General features: G+C 35.5%; 1 protein-coding gene across 3 annotated transcripts in view; it reads left to right on the forward strand.

Moving 5' to 3' along the window:
• Positions 1-21,371, forward strand: part of Ugp2 (UDP-glucose pyrophosphorylase 2) — a 55,326-nt gene that overhangs the window by 4,980 nt on the left and 28,975 nt on the right. For all 3 annotated transcript variants that reach the window (XM_027934271.2, XM_027934270.2, XM_027934269.3), the window contains exons 2-3: positions 10,631-10,758; positions 11,561-11,668. In XM_027934271.2, the coding sequence (XP_027790072.1) occupies positions 10,645-10,758; positions 11,561-11,668 (222 nt within the window). In that variant the 5' untranslated portion in view covers positions 10,631-10,644. The remainder of the gene's footprint in view (positions 1-10,630; positions 10,759-11,560; positions 11,669-21,371) is intronic.

Below are 21,371 nucleotides of genomic sequence, written 5' to 3' on the forward strand. Positions count from 1 at the left end.
AAATCTAGGCAATGTACTTTATGGGAAAGTTGCACATTTCTATCTTTAAGCACTTTGACCATAAGCTGTTAGCTGGAAATGTTCAGTTAATAAAAATTCTTAATGTTGATAGGCAGGAGAGCCCCAAGTATTTTATTCTTTGGCCATCTTACCAAGTTTGTGTTTCTCAGATTCCTAAGGTTCTTTCTCACAGGAAGACCCTTCTTTACTGGATCTGCTGAATAATTCCTAGTTAGTGTATTCTGTCTTCAAGTCACTCTTTGCCTGCCAGCTCCAGTTTTTTCCTGTCCCAGGGATTGTTGCAGGGCCTCCAGTTATTCTAAATAAATGTGAGCAATATCTCTTTTCTAGCTTGTGCCATTCAGAGGTACTGGAGGTCATCAGTAGTTGTGGCTTTTTGCCAGGTTTGTTAGTGGGTGCCATTTGCAATTTTACTTTTAAAAAGTTCTGAGAGTTATATCCCCATTTTTTTAAACTTACAGTGAAGGAATTAATGTTGTCTAGCTAGCTCATGCCATATTATGTACTGTATTATAACTGTAATACTAGAGGCATTTTAAAAAACTATTTTGAAGTACCATTATCTGTATAAGTTCTGTAAAATGTCTCTTATTGTTCTGAAATTAAGGTACTTTCCTATATTTCAGGGAAAGCCATCTCAGTACCTCTGGGTCACTTAAAAAATATTTAAAGCCTATTAACTGTCCCATTTGTTGGAATTCTTTTTGTGATTCTTTTGGTAATTCCTGCTTGGTAGATGGCAGCTATCCAGGGAAGATTACTGAGCTAATTATAACTGGAAGGGGCTCAGATGAATACAAGGATGAGAAGTATTTGGGGGCCTGATTGTTGAAGTCAGGCCTTGGCCTGGTTCTTCTCAAATCCTAAAACCAAATTTAGCCTATTGCTGATTTTTTAATGACTAGGCCACTTTTAATTCAGGGGGATTGTGGCATGGATTTGAGTCAGGACTAGCACCAGCAAAGTAATAACTAAGACATACCCATCAATTTTTGAAGTTGTAGTTCAGGATTTATTATGTTGCTAGAGAAAGGAATTTAGTTAAATTCCTAGTCAGAGTTATAAATGTAAAATTAAAAGAAATTTGAAGTGAAGCATTGAGCTGATAAAAACTTTATAAACTGTTTCCATCATGGACTGTGTAGTCTTTGTGGGTAAATTTTCCTTGTTCTTACTAAGTCAGCTTTCTTCTAATAAGAGGGATGATTTTCATTTGTAAAAGCCTACTAAAGGAAAAAAAAATAACAAGGAACATCACAGAAATAAATAGTAACTTGTTCACTTCTTGGAAGTCCATTTTTATATTCTGAAGATACATTGAGGAGTTTGGTAGTTTTTTGTTTGTTTTTAAACAATAGTACTTTATGGGACCATTCTTTCTGTTATTTTTCTTCAGAGATGAATTGTAGCAACTTTTATAATTAATTAAAGTAATGGGGTACTTAGTTTTTGTGAGGACTATTTAGTTGGCCTAATTAAAAAATGTTCTAGATGAAAAATACAAGATACCATAGTTTTCCAGTTTTCACCAAGTTATATTTGATACTTTTTGCAGAAATGTGGGTATTATGAGTTCTCTGAAAGACTTACTAATTACTGAAAAGTTAATATATAAACCAATACTTGAAAGTTAAAACTCTCACCTTTGAAAATGAGAGTTAGCTATACTATCTTTCTATAAGCTGTTGATTCTGATATTATTTATATCATTGGAGAAAAGGGTATTTATATCATTGCATTTATACCATTGGAGTAAATTCCAACAATATTAAAAAAACACAAACTTTTATGGGAGGTTCTTTGAGGGTTTGGAATTTAATATGGGCTTAGAAATGTGATTTATTTACTACCGTTTTGATTGCTTTGGATTCTTTAGACACTGGAAGTTTTCTAAAGACTGTTGCCCTTTTTATATAACCTATAATTTCCTCCCTAAAATATCTTATTTTGAACTTGCAGTAATACTGTTGGAGTTGTGGACATCTTGGTCATAGTAATTTGGTGAATGGCCCTGGGCATAGTGACTATTAATTGAAACCATATTTTTTAGATCTCTAAAATTCTACTGGGCATGTATCTTTCTATTAATAACTTATTAAGTTCTTGGGATATTGGCTTCCTGAGCTATTGAAAGAAAATTAAACTTTGTTTTTTGATTAGGAACCTTTTATGGAAAGGAAATAATATTCCATTTAAAAACTGTTTCCCAGTACTCTTGATTGGTGATGCAGGCATCTCCTTTAGTTTGTTGTAAAGAATTGTCTGGGACTCAAATTCTGCCTCTGCCAATAGTTCCATTGTTTATTTTTCTTAGTCATTGCCAAAAGATATTGATTGTGCCCCCAAACCATTTTGACAATTAAGGATTGTTTTTGAGAACCATGGAGAAGTTGGCTGTTATATAAGTTAACTTACATGAACAACACAATGTTTCATTTTCCCCAAAACATTTCTAGATTTTTTTGTTAGTTTTTCCTATGTAAGTCAAGAGAGTTTTCCTGTTTCTCTTTGAGTTCACTTTTATCTTAAAATAAAAAAATCCATTATATTCATGGACCTGAAATAGTCATAATGTGCTTAGTCTACTTTTTCACTTGCTAGTCATCAAATTATAGAAGACTATTTTATTTTTTTAATATTTTTATTTTAGATGTTGATGGACCTTTATTTTTATTCATTTATTTATATGCGGTGCTAAGAATGGAACCCAGTGCCTAACACATGCTAGGCAAGTGCTCTACCATTGAGCCACAACTCCAGCCCCTAGAACACTATTTTAGTGGTCATGTTTTTCAACACTAGCTTCACTTGCTCCTTGGCCACAACGACCTGCAGACAAAGTAATTGAGTTTGTTTTTTCTAGTTGCTGCCCTGGCAGAAACTAATGTGGCATTTGGGTTATACATCTGCTTAGAATTTTAAAACTTCCAAAGAGTATAGGCAAATGGAATAACAAAGATATATGCACTATTTTGGATTCACTTGTGCCAATGGTAAAATACTTAGCCTTTGTAATAAAATATTTATAAAGTGCAGAAAAGCTTTTTTTTGATTTTTTTTTTCTCATTGCTCAGGAAACAAAAAAAATATTTAAGGAAAATTCGAATATAAGATGCAATAAGAGAATGCTTATTCTAATTTGTGATATTAATGTCACATGGTAACTTCATGTCACATAATAACTTCACGTACTAATCATAGTTGAGTTTTCATTCAGATTTGGTGGCATACACCTGGAGGTAGTAAAGAGGAGAGACCTTCTGCCAGTAAAAGGAGAAGCAGGCGCCAGGCAACAGGGCTTGGCTTTCCAGTTTGGCACTACCACTGTTGTTCTTAGGCAAATCAGCATCTCTGGCCCCCTGTTTCTTCTTCTCCAGAATAAGAAATTGGATTCACTGACTTTAAAGCCCTTTTAAACTTAAAAGTTTTATCTAATGCACATAAATCAAGTTATAGAGCAACCAATTAATTCTTTAGTCCTTGGTGGTGATTTTATGTTGTACCTCTTTTCCTTCTCAACAAATGAGTGTGACAGTACCCTTGTTGTGACTTTCTTACCCATTGAACTTAATAATTATTTAACAAATCTCTTCTGTTTTCCAAAAGTGATATTTTCTTTATTTCTGAGATTTAAAAAATATTTTAGTTGTATATGGACATAATACCTTTATTTTTTTAAAAGAAATTGGTGCCATTTTTTTATGTGATGCTGAGTATCAAACCACTGAGCTACAACCCAGCCCCTTTTTTGAGATTTTTAAGAACTAATTCTTTTGCATGAAAGCATGGTTAGTTTTAATTATTAATGGGAAGTCTGTTTTATGTATCAGTTGTGACAGTTTTTAAAATAAGTTTTTGTTTTGGATGTTAAATAAGGTAAGCAATGTGTGATTAGCAAAAAAAAAAACCAAGAAAACAAAAAAACTTGATTAGTGCATAGTTCTGCATGTTCAGTGCTATACCAGTTCTAAAAAGCCTGATATTCTATAGTTGTTGTTATCAAAAAGCATTTATTAAGCATTCATATGGAGTTTTTCTCATTTTTTTTCCTCCTGTATCTCTTTTTCAGTGAGGAACTTGTTTCTCCAAAGTCCTTTGTTGAACTTATACTCTTTTTTTTTTTTAATTTTTTATTGTTGGTTGTTCAAAACATTGCATAGTTCTTGATATATCATATTTCACCCTTTGATTCAAGTGGGTTATGAGCTCCCATTTTTACCCCATATACAGATTGCAGAATCACATCAGTTACACATCCATTGATTTACATATTGCCATACTAGTGTCTGTTGTGTTCTGCTGCCTTTCCTATCCTCTACTATCCCCCCTCCCCTCCTGAACTTATACTCTTGAGGCTCACTGGCCAGAATCATATTGTGTTTCCTGCTTAAACTAATCACTAGGATGGCTTTAGACTAACCTGGGCCTGGTGCCGTCTTCGAAACATATGGACTTTGGGGTATATAGTAGATTACAGAGTGTTGGGGCAGGAAAAAATACAAGGAACACGGTTTCTATAAACATTAAGATAAATGGAATATAATCTTTATCAGAGCTACTCAAAGCAGAACTGACAATGTATGCTTATTTGAAATGCATATTCTCCCTACCTCACACCTACTAAGTCAGCATCTTTGGGAGCTTGCCTAGGAATCTGTGTTTTAACAAGCCCTTCAGATGTTTTGTGTGCAAATTAAAGTTTTTGGAGCACTATTCAAGAAGTCAAAAAAAAAAAAAAAGTAGGAAATTGCAGCTTTTGATCATTTTTATAGCACTTTCATTAGTTTTAGTTACTGGAAAAGGTACTTCAGCTTTGCTTTTAAAGATGCCTAGATAAGGGATTTGTATTTATTTCAGTAGGCCCTGAAAATCCCATCAAATGAGGAAGAGAAGTGATTTGATGAGGATCAATACATTCTGTTATGGCACCACCAGATTAGAGCAGTAGGCAGACTGGTTAGAAAGCTGTTGTACAATAGTAGACAGACTAGTGAGAAAATGTTTTTTGTCATGACCAGGAGAGTGAAAATGCTAGAGGAATTAAAGTACTAGTAATGGAAATGGAAAGCAGTGAATGGAATTGTAATGATTCAATTAGAATATTTTGGTATTTGGTTGTAATGTGTAGGGAAAGCAGGGAAGAACCAACTTTGTGACTAAGGTTTCAACCCAGGTGACTAGGAGAATGTAATTGCTGTGGATAGCAAGAAGTGAAATTTAGTTTGAATGATGAGTGGTGTTCTGGATAAACATAAAGTTGAGTTTGAGGTACCCAGCAAGGTATCCAGGTGCAAAAGATATAGAAGGTGGTAGGGAAGGTGAGCCTGGAGCTCAGGGAGAAAAGTTGGGATGAGGGGCACATATTTGAGGATCATCAATAAGAAGATTGGTGAGGGAATAACTGAGGAAAAAATAGTCTGGGGAAACTGAGACCTGGGCAGAGAGGTAAAAGAAGATGTAAGATAATATTAATATTAATATTAATAGAACTCAAAGAAGAACTTTTCTAGGGAGAATAGTTACAAATAATTGAGTTTGAAGGACTGAAGTCAGCCAAGAAGCTGATTGTAAATCTAGTTAGTATATTCCTCAAGTTTTATTCATGGCTGTTTCCAGTTGCCATTATACTTCTGAAGTGTTGTTTATTTGAATCACGAGTCATTTCCTGGTTTAAGATTAAGTTGGCTCTCTAATTCTCTGACTTCAAGTACCTCTCAGTGTGGACTTCCAAGAAAGGTTTGGGACTGATGAGACCTCATGAGTGGTGAGAGGTGGCCTGAGTGTGGCTCTACTACCTTTTGTTGATTTTAGTGTTTTTCTGTGGCTTCTCCATGGACCCGGTATCCTGCAACTAGCTTGTCAGGGTGAGAAAAGAAGTATATTGTGTATACTTCTGAGTTGCTGAAGTGCAGGGAATGAATTAAGAAACAAAAAGAATCACTTGTCAGATTGAATGTCAATGTCTCCTCTTGCTTTCTTCCAGTTTTTTCTTTCTGGGTCTTCCCCCACTCCCACCCCCGCAGTTGGAGAGCAAAAAGTCTGTGATGTTGAAATTTTAGTTCTGTGAACAAGGAAGAATTAGGAAATTTGGGGTAGGGGAGGGTAAGAAAAGGGTGGTAAAAACAATTCTTTTTTTATATGAAATTGAAGTGTGATGAAATCAACCAAGGTAATTCTAGTAAACCCAGTTTTATGTGATGGGGAGTTAGATCTGTTAATTGAATATAAGAAGAGATTCTCCTATAAATGCTTCCGGAGGAGAGTGGTTTTTAGGAATTTTATGTCAAAAATTAGAGCCAGAGCAAGGGAAAAAATGAACAGGGTACTTTTACTCACTGTGGTAGAATGGGCTCAGGAAAAAAAAAAAATCTTTCTTTTAGGGCTCCAACATTAGCCTTCTCTGTGACCTTGCATAAGTCATCTATTTTCAGCCTCAGTTTCTTCATCTGTAAAATGAGGAGGGTAGATTAGTTGCTCCCTCTCATATCTAAAAATATTTTGATTTATTCTAAGATAATAAAATGTTTGGCTTTTAATCCACTTTCTTCAGTCATGGAGAATCAATTATATTTTGCTAGGAAGTGAGGAGGGACAAAAACATTTTCTGAGGTTTGAAATCTTGAATTATTCAGGGCATTCTTTAGTTGACCTTCCCTTGGAAACAACTGTCATAGCCAGAAGTTTAACCTGAGATGTTAAATCCAAGAAAGTTTCTAAGTTCTGTCTTTTTTTTTTTGCTACCAGAAATTCCAGACTTTTAAAAACACAGGATGGGTAAGAAAGATGTAAAGGGAAATGGTTTCTCTGGTTTGTGTCCAGGTGCTTAAGATAGTTCCTCTTGTTTCTTAAGCACTCTTTGTTATTCTTTACTCTTGAATATTCTTTATTCCTTAAAAGACCTTCCTTATTCTTTAATCACTAGGAACAGAACTTCATAATAGCACTTTGCCTAGGGCAGGGGGAGTGAAACTGGAACAGAATGGGATTGAAGAGGTGACATGCTTGTTTTTTTTTTTTTTTGTTGTTGTTATATAAGCTGATTTTATTTGTAAACAGTGTAGAAAGAATGAACTGTTATGCATTTGGTGCTTATCAAACAAATGGGAAAAATGAAGGTTAGGGATGTTTCTTAAATTTTATTCTCCCCCACCCTTACATGGGATGGGGGAGAATAAAATTTAAGAAACAAAACTGGGGATGGAACTCAAGGATGCTCTATTGCTGAGCTACATCCCCAATCCTTTTTGTTGTTTATTTGGTGACAGGGTCTTGCCAAGTTTCTTGGGCTGGCCTGGAAATTGGGATTCTCTTGCCTTAGCTATCCAGGTCAGTGGGATTATAGGCAAATGCCACCATGCCTGACTTATGTGTCTGAAGATTGAACCTGCTATGGTTGGCAAAGATCACAGATGGTATTAATGTGAGTCTTTCAGCCAGTCATTCTTTTTTAAAAATTTCTTTTAGATATACATAACAGTAGAGTGTATTTTGACATATTATACATAATGGATTATATTCTAATTAGGATACCATTCTTGTGGTTGATTATATATGATGTGGAGTTTCACTGGTGGTGTATTCATATATGAACATAGGAAAGTTATGGCTGATTCATTCTACTGTCTTTCCTATTCCCATCCCCCTTCCCATCCTTCATTCCTTTTTGTTTAATCCACTGAACTTCTATCTCCCTCCCCCATTGTGTGTTAGCATCCACATATCAGAGAGAACATTCAACTTTTGTGTTTTTTTTGGAATTGGCTGTTTCATTTAGCATGATAGTCTCCAGATCCATCCATTTATAGGCAAAAGTCATAAAGCTTTTTTTTTTTTTAAATTCAGCCACCCATTTTAAGCTTGCTTGACAGTGACATAGTAAGTTCTGTGTATTTTCGCCTTAGGCCATTGTCCTGCACAGGGAGCCTCTAGAGTTGTTTTTAACTGTCCTCATTTAGACAAATCTCAAATAGCTACTTTAGTTATTTTTAAACTTTGCAGTACATTTGGTTTTATCTTGTCTGGCATATTCCCAGAGTTTAAGTAAGCTAAATGTTTCCATCACTATTTTTTAGGAATGTGACTTAATGCTGGCCTGCATCTGTAGCTTTAGCAACAAAACAGCAAGCCTATAGATGTCTTTGAGTCTAACAAAAAACCTACAGTTTAAAAATAATTGTATAGTTATTTCTTGATTTATTTTAATTGACCTGTGACCCAGACTCAAGTGATTCATGTGTTTTTTAATATAGGAAATTTTCTTCTCTATATTTATATTTTTTTCTTCCAAATTATTTTACAAATATTAATATGAGAATTGACTTAGAACTGAGGAAGAGTCATCCCAGATACACATGAGCATACGGGTAGGAGACTAACATGTGACAAATTTTAAATTACCACTAAGTCTGCCTAGGGATAAACATGCATGGGTGATGTCACGTTAACTCTAGTTTTACCCATATTGTAGTAGCTTTAATTACTAGTCATAGCTTATACAAATGTGCTCATCCATTGTCATAGGTTTTTACAGATTATAACCAAATTGTTACTTGTCAAAACATATCTGTAGGTTGTTTCTGGAACACACATGAAGTATAGTGCCTCTTACCTCCCAGAGAAGTTATTTATGAACCACAGTTTCTTGGGTTATGTTGGCAATTTTACTGGTATGTTTGTGATTTTCTGTTACACAGAAAACAGCTATTTTAAGGTTGAATTGTATACAGTCACCACATTTCCTTGGATTTTTTTCTCTTTGGTTTTAATATGATGAAAAATATACATAAAATATTTTTCAAGAGCCATGTTAACTATGTCATTTGTTAATGTTTTTACATATTTGGGGAAGGTAGAGGCTCTCTATTTTAAGTAAATTACCCCAGGAATTATGTAGCTTACTAATGTCTGCTCTCAAAAATATCTTAAATACTGATTGTTTTGGCTTTAATTCTATGTAAATGTTTCCTTCTTCTGTCTAGATAATAAATGAAAGAATTTATAGTGTGGGAATGTATAAGGGGACAAAATTTTTAGCCTTATGGAGTTCTGCTAAATTAACCACTATTGTAGACATCACTAGCTGAAATGGGGAGGGGTAGATCATAAATGGATTGTCCCTTATATTTTATGAGAAGTTGACAGGATGATTACTCTAGAGATAGTAAAGTGTATAAAACAACTTGTGTAGGCATTTTTCTCAAAAAGTATTTGGGCTTGGGGTGTTTTCTTTTTATGTATTTTTCTACTATTTTTGTTTGTATTAATATAACAGGCATTTCTTTGCCTTTTTGAGTTCCATCTGTCATGGAGTTGCCCAGCTATGCCAAAAGCCCTGATAGTCTTTTTTTTTTTTTTTTTTTTTTTTAGTTATAGATGGACAGAATGCCTTTATTTTATTTATTATTTTTTTAATGTGGTGCTGAGGATCGAACCAAGTGCCTCATGGATGCTAGGCAAGTGCTCTGCCACTAAGCTACAGCCCCAGCCCTCTGATAGTCTTGACACAGAAAAACAATGAGACAAGTCTTGACTGAAATTGGGGACCAGAAAGGGGCAGGCATATCTGTACCCTTCTCCTTTTAAAGTAAAAATATTGATGCATGGAAATAGAGGCACCTTAGAATTGCCAGTGTCTCTCAAGAGGTGGTTCTTTAGTGGGGAATGTGAAACTGGAGTGGGTTCCACTTCTAAAATGGGAAGAATTCCTTAAAATTTTTCATCTTGACTAGAGAGGAGAAGGTAGGAGTCTCCTGCTTCTGTGAAATTGCTAAACTACTTCAGCTCTCTTATTGAGGCAGCATTTCTGTTAAGGACATATTCTATAAAAGATGCTCTTATTAGCTAGGTGCAGTGGTGCATGCTTGTAATCCCAGCAACTCAGGCTGAGACAGGAGGATGGCAAGTTCAAGGACAGCCTCAGCAACTTATCGAGGCCCTAAACAAAACAAAACAAAACTGGATCTGGGGTTGTAACTCAGTGGGAAAGCATCCCTTGGTTCAATCCCCAGTACCAGAAAAACAAAACAGAACAAACCCTTATTAATGTCATTCCAGTTGTTTTGATCTTTTTCCAGTTTTGATGGCTAGTAGGGTAACATTAATAGAAATGAAACCATATGCTCAAATGCAAATAAATCTTTTTTCTTTTTGGGGGGTACCAGAAATTGAACTTGGGGCCACTAAACCACAAAGCCACATTCCCAGCTCTATTTTATATTTTATTCAGAGACAGAGTCTCACTGAGTTGCTTAGGGCCTCACTTTTGCTGAGGCTGGCTTTGACCTCAAGATCCTCCTTCTGAGCCACCGGGATTACAGGAGTGCGCCACCACACTTGCAGGCAGGATAAATCTTTTTACTTTTACCTTTTTTTTTTTTTTAACCAAACTCAAAATGTTTAATTAGAGTACCAGTTACACTGTGGTATACTACAATCAAATTTGTAGTCCTAATTAGTGACCCTGCTGAAAACATTTTTGGAATATCACATGACCATAGAATTGAGCCCTTTTCATTTTCTGAAATACCAGAAATAGATCCATTGTAGCTTCCCAACTGTTTGAATGGCTGTCTGATTTTTCACTTTGGTGGTTTTATATTTTTGTTTTCAGATCTTAGCAAAGCAATGTCTCAAGATGGTGCCTCTCAGTTCCAAGAAGTCATTCGACAAGAGCTAGAATTATCTGTGAAAAAGGAATTAGAAAAAATACTTACCACAGCACCCTCACATGAATTTGAGGTAAGGACTCTACAGTGTTTCTTGCTTCAACTGTGTACATACTTAGTTGTTGCTGTTGCTGTTGCTGATTGTCTAGCTGGAAATAAGTGCAAGATGAATGATAATAAAAAAAGTAAGCATTGTTTAACAATTAAGGGTCTTCAGCCTTTGCCCATAGCAAAACCATTAAGTCTTCTTTTTTTTCAGCCTAGGAAATTTCCAAAGTCACTAAAACAATCTAAACAAAATAAATACTTTATTTACTCTGTGTTTGATGTCATTTGTGGAGAATTGGTACTAGTTCTTATTGGGAATTATGAGAAGGTAGTTTGTAAATGATATATCTCCAATGCCTTTTCCAAAAAGCCAATTCTAACAGAACCAAAGCTACTTTGACAGCTATTATAGAACTTTCCCAGAATTGAGAGATATTTATTTCAGTTTGTACTTAATGTTTTAAGGTTAGCTGTGTTTCTTTTTTCCTTTTGGCAAAGATTAATTTCCCCTTAGAAATAAAAAAACACATTGGTTAGTAATATAGAGCGCCAGTTAATTTCTCTTGAACCAAGTGGTGTTCAAATTATATGATACTGCTGGGATGTAGAGAAGATTTTTAGCTTGTATTCCATTAAATGTGTCTCCTATTAGCTTTTTCTTTTACCCTTTTAGTTTTAAATTGGGGTGTGGAAAAAATCTCTGCTCTACTCCAAATTCTAATAGTATAGGAATTTCATTTAAGGGTGTTTTAAATGTATCCTTCATATCTGTTTTTATTAAATATTAAGCATTCTGATGATTGTAATAAGGACTTCTATTTTTATAGCACACTAAAAAAGATCTTGATGGATTTCGGAAGCTATTTCACAGATTTTTACAAGAAAAGGGACCTTCTGTGGATTGGGGGAAAATTCAAAGACCTCCAGAAGACTCGGTAAGTTTTTAGATAAAATGTAAGAAAATTTAAGGTAATTTTGCACATGGTTTATGTTTGGAGGTGGGGTAGTGTAGAGGACTTGTAAGAGTTGTCACATCAGAAGTGGGGATTGCTTTGCAATATGTCCTTTCTTTTAGACCTTTTAGAGTTGCTGAAGATTTCCCAAAGTCTAATCTCCCTATAATATACTCTCTTATAACTTAACTATAAATGAGGTCATTCTTTTGCAATGTATGTTTAGTGCAAAACATACTGTAAGAGTTTCATGTTGGTTTCCTCTTCCTTCTAAATCATTTGATTTCTTATTGCTCTGAGTCACTTAAACACCTAGATCGAAAGCATAGGGAATCTTTAAATTCTCTCTATCCTTACTTCATCTTACCTGCCTCACATGAACCAACCTAGCATTCCTTTCACATATTGTATTCTCCTGCTTCTGGACTTCTGTATACATTGTTTTCTTGGAATGCCATAGTGTTTTCACCTATTAAGTCTTTTCTCATTCTTGGAGGAACAATCTAAGTGCCTGTACCTCTGTTGCTGGCCCCTAGCAGAAAGCTGCACAGAAGAGTTGTGGAACAGTAATACTGGAGATTTAAATCCTAGTTCTGCTGCTTTAACAGTTTTGTGTAAAATGAGAATAATACCAAGTGCTTTATGTACTTGACAGGTTTCTTATGAAATTTTATTAGGATAACATGTGGAAATATGTTAAACTGTGAAACATTTTGCAGTTGGTAGTTATACATCTACCATCATGTGGCACTTACAGCCTAAGTAGTGGATATTTGTGAGTGAACTGTCTTCTGTATTAGATCTTGGGCGGGGGGGGCATGTATACTGAGCAAATGTTTGTTAAATGGATAGTCTAAATGAAGTGATTGTCTAAGAAACAGGTTTTGTTAAACATACTGACTTTTCTCCCCTTTCTTGTCAGCTCTTTTTTTTGGGGGGGTAGGGGTAGGTACCAGGGATTGAACTCAGGGACACTCGACAACTGAGCCACATCCTCAGCCCTATTTTGTATTTTATTTAGAGATAGGGTCTTGCTGAGTTGCTTAGCGCTTCGCTTTTACTGAGATAAAAGTAAAATAATTGTGTGTGGTTTTTCTTTTATGTGTTGGTAATCTTACATAGATATAAAAACAGGGTTGTTTAGAGAAAACTACTGATTAAGTCTGCTCTACTGCCTGTGTTTGTGAAGTTTTATTGGTTCATAGGTCAACTCACTCATTTATATACTGTCTATGGTGGCTTAAACTAAATGGAGACCTTCTGATATTTTTTCCTAATGAGAAAAATCTTAAATATAGTTAGTTCCCAGTTAGGAATACTTTTTTTTCCATATTTGGGAAATGTCTTTCAGTTCTTTATTTTATTTTGGGGGGTACTGGGGAATGAACTCCGGGCAACTTGATCACCGAGGTACATCCCCAGCCCTATTTTGTATTTTATTTAGAGACGAGGTCTCAGTTGCTTAGGGCCTCGCTTTTTGCTGAGGCTGGCTTTGAACTCAGTGATTCTCCTCCCTCAGCCTCCCAAGCCACTGGGATTACAGGTGTATGCCACTGTGCCGGCTTTCAGTTCTTAAACTTTTAAAATTCATAACATTACTCTTTCCTATGTACTTGACAATTATAGTTAAAGTTTTTTTTAAATTTTTTTTTTTTAATTTTAGATCTTTGATTTCCTTGGTCTTTGATTTTTAGGTCTTATTTTTGTTTTTGGTCTTTTATTTCCTTGGTCCTAGAGAATGAATTATAATTTATTTTTCTTCTTTTAAATACTAGAAATAATGTTTTCTCCCAAAAAAGAGTAATGGGAGAATTTTTCTGGATAGGTGCAGTGTTTTAAAAAGGAACTAAATACAGGTTCAGTCATAGTTTTAAAACTATTTGGGAGCAGGCCTAAGATTATAATATAATAAATTTAGTACTTTTTATTTTTCCCCTTTAAATACTTATACTTTTTGCTTAGTAGTCATTCCTAACTGAAGTAACCTCACTTACCTAGTTAAGGGTGGACTTGGGTCTGGAGGTGTGGTTTTTCTCATTTCTTAATTTTTGCTTGCAAGCCTGATAATTTTTTGTTTTCTCTTATATGAACTTAACCTTTTGAGCTTAAAGCCTAGGTTGAAGAAAAGCACAGAGTATTTGTTATTTTCGGCGTATTTTAAAGTTCAGGGTTCTTTTCTGCCACTGAAAAAACTTGTCTTAGTGTATTTTGAGAGATCATGACATATAGTAGAGATCTTAAATTGAGGATTGGAAGATGCAGAAAGAAGTAGATGAATCATAATCACCTTGAGATTTTTTCCAGTTTGGTACCTCCCACCTCACTCTCCAAGAAGATTCTGATAAATTCTTTCAGAAGTCTATGCCCATGTAGTGGCCATAGTTACTGCTGGGGATATAGAATTCGATATAGAAAGAAGAAAAAATAGAAAATATATTCTGGACTTAATGATTTTATCTAGTCTTTTGTCTCTCTAAAAGTGTAAATCTTCATTAAAAATATTTTTATTTTGAAGCCTACGTTTTGAACATCTTTTAAAAATGTGTTCATATGGCCAAGGTACAGCTCAGTGGTAGAGTATATGCCAAGCATACTGAAGGCCCTAGGTTTGATCACCATTACCAGGAAGAGAAAAAAACTGCTTGTGATCCCATATGCATTTAATGTGGATGGTTTTGGAATTCAGAGTCAAAAAATATTTGCTCTTCATCTGTATCATAAGCTTCTTAAGCATACACATGTGTCTCATCTGCAGTTCGTTACCAGCTTTTGCAAATAGATCTGAGAATATAATTTGTGGGTTAATATTTCTTCACCTTGCTTCTCATGTCTAGCTTTCTTTTTCTTCTCCTCAATAGGTCTTCTTTCTTAGGTCTTAGAAATAGAGATAAATTTTCATTTCAAAATATAATTTTATTTAGTGAACATAGTTTTTTTTTTATACTCCTCCCCCTTAAATGTAGGTGATATTTCATCTTTCTGGCCAAATAGAAATTATTGTGGGAGAACTACCATTTAGAGTGACATTTTTTTATGTCAGCCTTGCACCAAAGGTGTGCATATACACACCATTATAACACAGGATCTGTATTTTTATATATTGGCAAATTGCCAGAGTCAGACACATAGTTTGTAAATAATTTTTTAAAATAATTTTTTTAGTTGTAGATGGACACAATATCTTTATTTTTATGTGGTGCAGAGGATCGAACCCACTGAGGCACAACCCTAGTCCTGTAAATAATTTTAATTGGAACACAGCCACATTCATTTATCTCTTGGCAAAGCTGAATAGTTACCATGGAGACAGTATGGCCTATTCCAACTAAAATATTTATTATTTGACTCTTTATGGAAAGAGTTTGCTGATCCTATTTTAGTGTGTTTATTTTCAGAAGATCTTCAGTATTCTTTACTACTTTGGCTCTCAGAAAACTGACCTCACATATGCTTTTGTTGATTCAGATGAATACTTTTTAGGTAAAAAATTTTTTCATAAATATTAGAATGAAGGGCATATTTAAAGATAGGCATTGAAATTTTATGATGTCACATTTTGCTCACTTTTGCTCTAAGTGAGCACATAAATGATTTGGAAAAAAAAGGGCCACTGAGTCCATATTTTGAGCTATGTTGAAGAAACAAGTTTATGGAATTATGGATAATACTCTACCCTAACTTTGTGAATGTTAAATAAATGAGTGTTAAATATTCATGATTATTTTGAGATTTAGTTACACACACAAAAGAAAGTTAAAAATATATATTAAGCAGGTATATACCTGTGATCCCAAGTAGGGAGGCTAAGTCAGGAGGATTGTAAATTGGAGGCTTGCCTGAGCGACTTATCAAGACCTGTCTCAAAATTTAAAGTGGGGATGTAGCCCAGAGGTAGGGTGTGCAAGCATGTGCAAGGGTTGAATTCAGTCCCCAGTGCTGCAAAAAGTTTGTGTTTGTGTGTGTGTGTGTGTGTGTGTTTCCAGGTTGGCATAAGGAAGGACCATGTGTAGCTTTCATTGTTTCCTAGAAAGTCTGTGACAGTGTTTTCATCCTCACTGAACTTCTGCATTGTGAGTGGAGAGGGTTGAGAAATACATCAAAGGTGGAAAAACTGTAGAGCCTGTTCAGGAAGGGACTAGGGCTGATTGATTCTTCTGAGCCCTAACTTAAAATCTGTTTTCATCTGGCTGGCACTGACCTCTAGAGGCTCATGATGCTTTTGCATTTCCATGAAAGATAACATTTAAAGAAGGTTTTTTTCATTTATGTACAAAGGAGTAAGGGTGTCTGTGAATGGGAAGGAGTTGTATACATTAGAGAATTGGCTTCAAGAGAATATCATACAACAGAGTGGTATTTAGCTCCAATAGATTTTTTTAGTTTTTGTTCCATAACATAAATTTTTCCTACTTTTGTCTGTCAGTGCAAAAACATTAAAATGTGTATGTTTGAAGGATAAGCCATTCTGTGAAAGTTAATGTACGTGTGCAGAGTATAAATACACATTATTTTCCTTCTGAAGTTACACCATCCATCTAAAGTTTGAGTGTTTTCTTGGCCAAAAATCTGACATGATAGGACACAGCATAGTTTGCTTTGAGCGTGTGAAGATTTTCTAACTGTGTGGTAATGGCATTAGAGACTTGTTTTGGATGTATGTAGAAATAAAATGAAATCCAGATGTAAAGTATGTCACAAAAAGGAATCACTGACATTTAAGAAAATGACCCTGTGGCTCAATACCAAAGAGTCTCATCTTTTCCTTGATGTAAAGTTTTAAAATAATAATGTATGAAAATACTAATCTAAGCAAATATACTAATATATTTAACAAATATTGCCAAAACTGTAATTCCCTATGTCTTGATTCCATGATGAATTAAACAGTCTTTAATTTTTTTTTTCTTTCCTAGAACTATCTTCTTTCACGTGTTTTTATGTAGAACCTTTATTTCAGGAACAGTGACTTGATTAAGGAGCTGAGTTGATCTGTGATTCTTAATTCCATCTTGGTTCCTTATTTGTAATTTTACTTTAGAAACAGTGATGGTAAATATCTGAAATTCAATACCAATTCCATGTGTAAATTGAGAGACTCCAAGTATTATTATTGGACCAGTGTTTCTAATTGCTGCCTTGTGCCCAGATTTGAGGACACTCTAGTCCCACAGAATCATAGTCTTTGGAAAAATCATCGAGTGGGTATAGGTGGAAATACTGTTTTTTGAATGTTGCCATTCCTTCCACTCTACCTACTACATCATGGAGAGTCTTTCTGAACCTTTGCTTTTGTGACACCGGGCTTGTGGCTCTTCATAGAGAGAATTTTAGCATTATGCCCCTGAAAGTCTATGTTTTATCTAAGTACCTTATTTGGATGAGAAAAATATATTTGTGAATTTCTCCTATCCTACATCTTTGTTTCTGGTACAACTATGAGGGAGAGGGAATTCCCACTATCTTTCTTATTAAGGATACCCTGAACCTTTAAAAGGATTGATAATGGGAGAATTTTTATATAAAGCAAGATGAGTGGTCCATGAGTGCCTCTCATCTTTCTGCCCTGAAATTTCTTGGGGGATCTTTTACTAATTCTTTCTTTGTCTTAGATCAGATTTGAACAACTTACTATCTACTAGTACCATTTTATGCCAAGGCATATAACAGAATGTTTATGCCAGGCATCTCGACTTGGAAGATCTTTGTAGGAATTGCAGATCCTTCAAAGATTTCTTAAAATCATAGGTCAAATTGTGTAAATGTGCATTTTTTTTCAGAGTAGATTCCCTGGCTTTCATCAGATTTTCAAAAGGGTTTATAACCTGTAAAGGTTAAGAACTACTGTCTTAGAATCTTTTTTTTAAATGTTTTTTTTTTTAAAAGATATTGATGGACCTTTATTTTCATTTATTTATTTATATGTGGTGCTGAGAATTGAATCCAGTGCCTCATACATGCTAGGCAAGTGCTCTACCACTAAGCCACAACCCCAGTCCCCTTATCTTAGAATCTTATTCAAGAAACATTTATCAGGTGCCTCTCCCTGCCAGGTACTAGCTAGATGCTAAGATGACAAAAACAAGTCTTGGTGTCTGTCTGTCTGTCTCTCTCTCTCTCTCTCTTTTTTTTTTTATACCAGGGATTGAGTTGCTAAGTGCCTTGCTGAGTTGCTGAGGCTGGCTTTGAACTTATGATTCTTCTGCCTCAGCTTCCTGAGCCACTGGAATTACAGGTGTGTCACCATGCCTGGCTATTGGTCTCTTTTTAGCATTCTCTTTAGCCCCATGTTTTTGGAGGAAATGATCCAGAAACAGATGACTTCAGGACCACAGTATGAAGAGTCCACAGGGTGCTCTGGGAGACTAACTGGCATGGGGGCTTAAGAAAGACTTCATGGCATTAAGGTAGACTACTGAGGTGACCTTGAGGCAAGACTTCTCTGAGGTTAGATGGGTAATCAAAGAGAAGAAAGCTGTGAGAATAGTAGAATCTAAAAGTAACGTAGCTTGTTTTCTGGTGGCAGAGCATATAGTGGATGTGTTGCTTCTTTGTGTCTAGAACCAGAAGAAAGGCCCTGGAGAGGACTGGAGATTACGGTTTCTGTCTGCCATTGCTGCTGCTGTCCACTCTAGGTGGGTTACATGGGGCAATGTTAGAAATTGCAATTTCCATTTAAGAGAGAGACTGATGGTGGAAGGTTGGAACAATAAATTTTCTTTAATAGAACCATTCTTTTTGTATCTAAAGCAACTATGAGATATTGCATCATTTTAAGACATGGTGCATAAAAGATGTTTTTGTTTTTATTAGTGATAAATGAATTTTATAAGGTTAATCAGCATTTTAGCTATTAATAACTTTTAAATGTCAGAATTATTGAGGTATAATTTATATATAGTAAAGATTTTCCTCTTCAGTGTACATTTTTATGAATTTTGGCAAATGTATATAGTTATTTGCCTCCACAATCAACATACAGAACTATATCATCACCTCAGTATTTCCCTTTTGTGCCTTTTAAGTGTACTTCTTCTTTATAGGTTTCTGGTTCCACTTTGCCTCTTCTCTTAAACACACAAGCTAAGTAAATATGTATCTTGCTAAAATATTGCCTTTCCTTCATTCAGGCTTCTAAGAAAGGGGTCAGCCTAGCCTCCACCCTCAGTTTTATCATTTGTATCTTTCTCTTAGCCTTTTGACTACCCACTCTTCCATATAACTTTATTTTTATAGCCTCTGCCCTTTTCCCCCTTCCACACCTTCTACTCTCCAGGAATGCTCCCACAATATGAATTATATAATTAAACTCACAATGTACTTTACATTAATCACTGGCTATTCCGTACCTTAGCTTAAAGCTAGTATACAACATAAACAGGATTATGTAGAGGCCTCATTTTTATTTTTTAGGGTATTTAGGATTATTACAATTATTTTGCAGCCTCTCTTATTCACAGGTAGGCCAACAGGAAGGTTGCCTTATAGGAAAGATGCAAGGTGATTTTAGTAGAGAGCCTGGGAGATTGTAACATGAATATGCTGGCATTAGGACCTTACATTCTTTTAACATTCTTTCCAACTCCTTAGGTCATCTACCTTTGTCTTTCTAATCCATACTCAAGTGGAATGTTCTTTGAAAACTACCACTCTAGCTGATAAGAATATAGGCCAAATGCCTCATGAGGTTGTTTTATGACCTCAGCTCTGACATCTATAAAAGGATGATGAAAGATACTGTTTGTAGTGTTTGAATTTTTTTTCTTCTGTGTTTATTATTTTCATCTATTGCAGTTAAAAAAAATCCAGAAGTCTTTGAAATTTCTATTAAAATCTCTACAGTAAGGTTCAGGGAACATTTGGTAACATGTCTTCACATTTGCCTTTTACTTTGTTAGGATCATTTGTAGGATCTGTAAACACTTTTTAATTTATTTCTTGTTTTTTTCTGCCGGTTCTTTTTTTGGGGGGAGGTGTACTGGGGATTGAACTCCGGGGCATTCAACCACAGAGCCACATCTGAGCCCTGTTTTGTATGTTAGAGACAAGGTCTCACTGAGTTGTTGAGGACCTCATTAAGTTCCTGAGGCTGGATATTAGGGCTCTATCTGAAGTGTGAGGAGTAAAAATTTGTTCCCATGATGTAGGCTCCCTATTTACCTCTTTTATTGTTTCTCTTGCTGAGAGAAAACTTTTCAGTTTAAGTAAGTCCCATTTGTTGATTTTTGTTATCAACTTTTGTGCTATGTGTGTCCTATTAAGGAATTTGGAGCCCGACCCTACAATATGTAGATCGGAGCCAACTTTTTCTTTATCAGACGCAGAGTCTCTGATTTGATATCTAGCTCCTTGATCCACTTTGAGTTAACTTTTGTGCATGGCGAGAGGAGGGGATTCAGTTTCATTTTGTTGCATATGGATTTCCAGTTTTCCCAGCACCATTTGTTGAAGATGCTATCCTCCCTCCATTGCATGCTTTTAGCTCCTTTATCAAATATAAGATAGTTGTAGCTTTGTGGATTAGTCTCTGTGTCCTCTATTCTGTACCATTGGTCCACCCTCCTGTTTTGGTACCAGTACCATGCTGTTTTTGTTACTATTGCTCTGTAATATAGTTTTAAGTCTGGTATAAGAACTCAAAAAATTAAACAATAAGAAAACAAATAACCCAATCAACAAATGGGCCAAAGACCTGAACAGACACTTCTCAGAGGAGGACATACAATCAATCAACAAGTACATGAAAAAATGCTCACCATCTCTAGCAGTCAGAGAAATGCAAATCAAAACCACCCTAAGATACCATCTCACTCCAGTAAGATTGGCAGCCATTATGAAGTCAAACAACAACAAGTGCTGGAGAGGATGTGGGGAAAAGGGTACTCTTGTACATTGCTGGTGGGACTGCAAACTGGTGCGGCCAATCTGGAAAGCAGTATGGAGATTCCTGGGAAAGCTGGGAATGGAACCACCATTTGACCCAGCTATTGCCCTTCTTGGACTTTTCCCTGAAGACCTTAAAAGAGCGTACTACAGGGATACTGCTACATCGATGTTCATAGCAGCACAATTCACAATTGCTAGACTGTGGAACCAACCCAGATGCCCTTCAATAGATGAATGGATAAAAAAAATGTGGCATTTATACATCATGGAGTATTACGCAGCACTAAAAAATGACAAAATCATAGAATTTGCAGGGAAATGGATGGCACTAGAGCAGACTATGCTTAGTGAAGCTAGCCAATCCCTAAAAAACAAATACCAAATGTCTTCTTTGATATAATGAGAGCAACTAAGAACAGAGCAGGGAGGAAGAGCAGGAAGAAAAGATTAACATTAAACAGATACATGAGGTGGGATGGAAAGGGAGAGAAAAGGGAAATTGCATGGTAATGAAGGGAGACCCTCATTGTTATACAAAATTACATATAAGAGGTTGTGAGGGGAATGGGAAAATAAACAAGGAGAGATATGAATTACAGTGGATGGGGTAGAGAGAGAAGATGGGAGGGGAGGGAGGGGGGATGGTAGAGGATAGGAAAGGTAGCAGAATACAACAGTTACTAATAGGGCATTATGTAAAAATGTGGATGTGTAACCGATGTGATTCTGCAATCTGTATTTGGGGTAAAATTGGGAGTTCATAACCAACTTGAATCTAATGTATGAAATATGATATGTCAAG

Source organism: Marmota flaviventris, chromosome 14 (genome assembly GCF_047511675.1).
Source record: "Marmota flaviventris isolate mMarFla1 chromosome 14, mMarFla1.hap1, whole genome shotgun sequence".
Lineage (NCBI taxonomy): Eukaryota > Metazoa > Chordata > Mammalia > Rodentia > Sciuridae > Marmota > Marmota flaviventris.